We start from the raw sequence: 4572 nt of genomic DNA, 5'->3' as shown, positions 1-4572 counted from the left end.
TGTTTCTGTGTGTCTAGATACTGTGTGTGCATGTAAACAACTTAATGCCAAAACTTGCCAGGCAAATTGTCCTGATATTTGGCAACGGTATTACTTAAGAATGTAGAGATAGAAACTCCCAAATCAAACAAAATGCATCATGATCAGAGATGAGAGTTTTGGGTCAAAAATATGTATTAGGTTTAAAAATATGTGATTTTTTGAAAAAGTATGTCTCTCGACCTATTTTGTTAAATAAAGTACTAGTATTCCCTGTCTTGCGACAGATCTCGCGAGATATGCAAATATGCCTAACAACGGTTGTCAAGGGGGTCAAGCTATCAGCGTTGCCATATTGTTTACATGGTCAATGCATTCGTCTGAAAAAAATACTCCCTTATGTGACCATCTACAACCACAAGTTGTCATGGAAATCATCGACAAATTGAAAGTATCCGAGCTAAAGAGCATGTTACGAAAATATGGCGTGTCAACAACAAGTTATAAGAAAAATATGTCACGGTGTCACACCGTCATTATATTTCCGAACTGACTGTTACTTCTGGGAATACGTTGTCAGTGCCAAACTTATGCAGCATACTAGATGGCTATAATATTTCAATCTTGAGAAATGGTAATTAATGACAAGCAAAATCGAGTAGTTTTGATTATTAGTACACCATGTACATGGTGGAAGCATTTCCCGTCACCATTTTTTCAACAGAAGTATATTAGTATGCAATGCACATGAAGTGTGGTGTAGTAAGCTTCTACACATCCACCGGTCGTAAGCCCTTATGAACCATTGACATTTACACTGTTGACAAATATGGACAAACGCTACAAGTCTTACACATTTTTAGAGAACAAATGTCCCGTTTTGGTCCTAGAGTTCAGAATTGAAAAGTTCTAAATTATCGTCACAGGTCGGGAAATCATAGTCAGTTCCTGACAATCGTATTCCGATTATACCATATATTATCTTCATACAATACGTACCATGTACCAGTCTAGTTCCCAACGACCGTATTCCGATTTTACCCTACGTTAATAACGTTAATAACGTAGGGTAAAATCGGAATACGGTCATTAGGAACTAGACTAGTACTGTAGGAAGATAACGTAAAGTAAAATTGGAATACGGTCGTCAGGAACTAGAAAAGGAAATCACCGGCGATGTGTGAAACACGTGTATGTGTCATGCCATGTATGTGAAACCCCTGCCGGCGACTTTTACATATGCACATCCTTTTTACAACCATACTTTAAAAGTTTGCTTCCCTTGATCTATCATACATACTGCACTGTATGTACGATGACGTTGAGAACAATGGTGTTGCTAAGCGTTTGACACTTCAGCTTGACCACCTGAACGTGATTGCTATGCACTCAATGGCGTATCGTGAGATCTCATGAGATCTTCCGCGAGATGGACAATGCTTTATTGGTAAGGATGTTTCCATGAGTTTTTCTGCTGATTCTTCAAGACAATTGGCCCTAGTAACTGTAACTACATCCTTGGCAACATGCTAACATATTTTGCAAAGATAGCAATATTTGTGTCAGCAATTGAATAGTATCAGAAAAGTGTATGCTAATATGCCTAGCAACAAGACAGCTCCCTTAGCAACAGTAAAATATGGGTGTGCATATTTTGTGCTCAGCTCCAAGGCCATGCACACAACAACAGCCAAATAATGTAAAGGTACCAAAGATAACAGAGAGTATTCAGAAATTTTGCAGATGTGTTACAACACCATTGGTGCTATTTTTTTCAATTATCTGCCAACAAATGTACCGGTTTATAGAGATCTTTAGTTCAGATGATTGATTCAGAGACCATAGGTAAAACTGACTGTTAAGCATGCAGAATTCTTAAGTTTACACTCCATCTGTTATTTCAACTACTTGAAAGGAATCTTCCAGACAAATAGCAGAAATGTAGTGCAGTATAGAAATGCTTAGTTAATCTCCCAGGGGTAACACTTACACATCAAAATATAATTTAGTTACTACTACCATGTGATGTCATATGTGTGTCTGCCTAGGTATTGTTTAGATCTGTTATGAGTTGATCTGCGTTATGGTTGTTTGTTACATTGTTGCATTTATATAAATCACATTTATGGATGAGATTGGTTAGTGACATATAGTCTTCAGATAATCACTGCCTTTTCACAATTCATATTTATAAAATATTGATTTACATTTGTGATCAGTCATTTCACTATCATCTTTCCTTTTTGTGTCAACAGATAAATCCATAATAATTGATTGTCTTTGTCAACATGGACTTGTTACATTGGATGAAGGCATGGTTGAAGAAGACTCTGAGGAGCATTGTATAGAGTATAGTACAAGAAGTGACTGTGGTGTTTTAGTGACCAATGAGAACCAGATCTCTCCACAATCTACAATTACATGTGAAAATAGTGATAATGTTAGCCATGAACAGACTTTGCCAGACTCTGAGGCACATTGTGTAGAGTATAGTGCTATAAGTAATGACAATGAAAGCCATCCAAATGACAGGCCATTTTTATGTGAGGAATGTGGTAGAAGTTTTACTAAAAAGGGTTGTCTGAAAGTACACATGAGAATCCACACAAATGAAAGATCATTTGTATGTAAGGATTGTGGGAAAAGTTTCACTGGAAGAAGTAATCTGAAAGTACACATGAGAATCCACACAAATAAAAAACCATTTGAATGTAAGGAGTGTGGTAAAAGTTTTTCTCAAATGGGTAATCTGAAAGTACACATGAGAATCCATACAAATGAAAGACCATTTGTATGTATGAAGTGTACTAAAAGTTTTTCTCGAAGTGATTCTTTGAAAGAACACATGCGAATCCATACAAATGAAAGACCATTTGTATGTAAGGAGTGTGGTAAAAGTTTTATTGTAAATAGTCATCTGAAAGTACACATGAGATTCCATACAAATGAAAGACCATTTGTATGTAAGGAGTGTGGTCAAACTTTCGTTTTATGTGGTAATCTAAAAGTACATATGAGAATCCATACAAAGGAAAGACCATTTGTATGTAAGGAGTGTGGTACAAGTTTTATTGTAAATAATCATCTGAAAGTACACATGAGAATCCATACAAAAGAAAGACCATTTGTATGTAAGGAATGTGGTAAAAGGTTTACTCAAATTTGTCATCTGAAAGTACACATGAGAATCCATACAAAGGAAAGACCGTTTGTATGTAAGGAGTGTGGTAAAAAGTTTACTCAAAGTGGTACTTTGAAATCACACATGAGAATCCATACAAAGGAAAGACCGTTTGTATGTAAGGAGTGTGGTAAATGTTTTACTCAAAATGGTTCTTTGAAAAAACACATGAGAACCCATTCAAAGGAAAGACCATTTCTATGTAAGGAGTGTGGTAAAAGTTTTCATAAAAATCATGATTTGAAAGTACACATGAGAATCCACACATGTGAAAGACCTTTTGTGTAAGGAATGTGACCAAACTTCTATTCGAATTAATGATTTGAAATTACACATGAGGATCCACACAAATGAAAGACCATTTTTATGTGAGTAGTGTGTTAAAAGTTTTACTCAAAACGGTTCTTTGAAAATACACTAGAATCCACACAAATAAAAAAACACTTGTATGTCAGGAGTGTGGCAAACGTTTTTGCAAAACAGGTCATCTTAAAGTACACATGAGACTCCATACAGATTACAAACCATATTTTTGTCATGAATGTGGGAAACGTTTTAATCAAAATTGTCATTTGAAAGTACACATGAGAATTCATGCAAATAAAATAAACAGTAGTACGTAATACCAAGTTTGCCAGAGGGTTTTACCTGACACAGCATACTGTAAAAAGTTGTCCATACTTTTGTGTACTCTATTGACCTATGGAATGATATCTAGATGGACATCTTAAAGGAAATTTGCATGGAACTCTCTAGAGCGCAGTTTTGATGTGATAAACATGAGGAGTTTGTGATATTTTAAACTTAGAACGGTAAGGGCTACCCTTACTGGAAATGGTTGTAATATGTTTCATTAATGTGTTACAGTTTCAAAAACTAATTTAGAAAGTAGAATTGATATGCAGGGATATTAAAATACACAATATTGTAATGAAAGATGTAAATTTAGGTCTACAATCTTAAGATTGTAAGAAAATCTGATGTGAAAAGAGGAAAATACCTGTATGGTTACCATATAGTATGTAAAAAATAAAACAACTTACATCATCTCCACCATGATATCACTTTCAGTAAGTTATATAGTGAATGTAGAGTTTATCTTTTGTATATCATTTATAAGGTGTGTGGTCATATATAATTGACTCAATGACGTAATCTGAAAGTACACAATTAGAATCCACATAAGTAATTGATACTTTGTATGTAAGGATAGTGCTCTAATTTTTACTTTCACAATTCATTTGAAAAAGTACCCAAGCCTCTCAGACTCCACTAATTTGTTTCCACTTACTGAACCCTAGTTATAAGTCCTAGAAATCAGTCCAGTACTTGTGCCATGTAGAAAGTCTTGTCCTCTAATACAGTATTCCGTCATTGGTTATGTAAAATGACAAAGCACTCAACTAGACAAA

At 35.0% G+C, this 4572-nt stretch overlaps 1 protein-coding gene across 1 annotated transcript in view; it reads left to right on the top strand.

Moving 5' to 3' along the window:
* Nucleotides 1-4074, top strand: part of LOC144439958 (uncharacterized) — a 5205-nt gene extending 1131 nt beyond the window's left edge. The window contains exons 2-3 of the mRNA XM_078129191.1: nt 2235-2690; nt 4028-4074. Of these exons, the coding sequence (XP_077985317.1) occupies nt 2235-2690; nt 4028-4074 (503 nt within the window). The remainder of the gene's footprint in view (nt 1-2234; nt 2691-4027) is intronic.
* Nucleotides 4075-4572: the final 498 nt, after the last annotated feature.

This window comes from Glandiceps talaboti, chromosome 9 (assembly GCF_964340395.1).
Source record: "Glandiceps talaboti chromosome 9, keGlaTala1.1, whole genome shotgun sequence".
Classification (NCBI taxonomy): domain Eukaryota; kingdom Metazoa; phylum Hemichordata; class Enteropneusta; family Spengelidae; genus Glandiceps; species Glandiceps talaboti.
The sequence above is the reverse complement of the archived record's forward strand: the minus strand, read 5'-3'. Positions and strand labels throughout refer to the sequence as shown.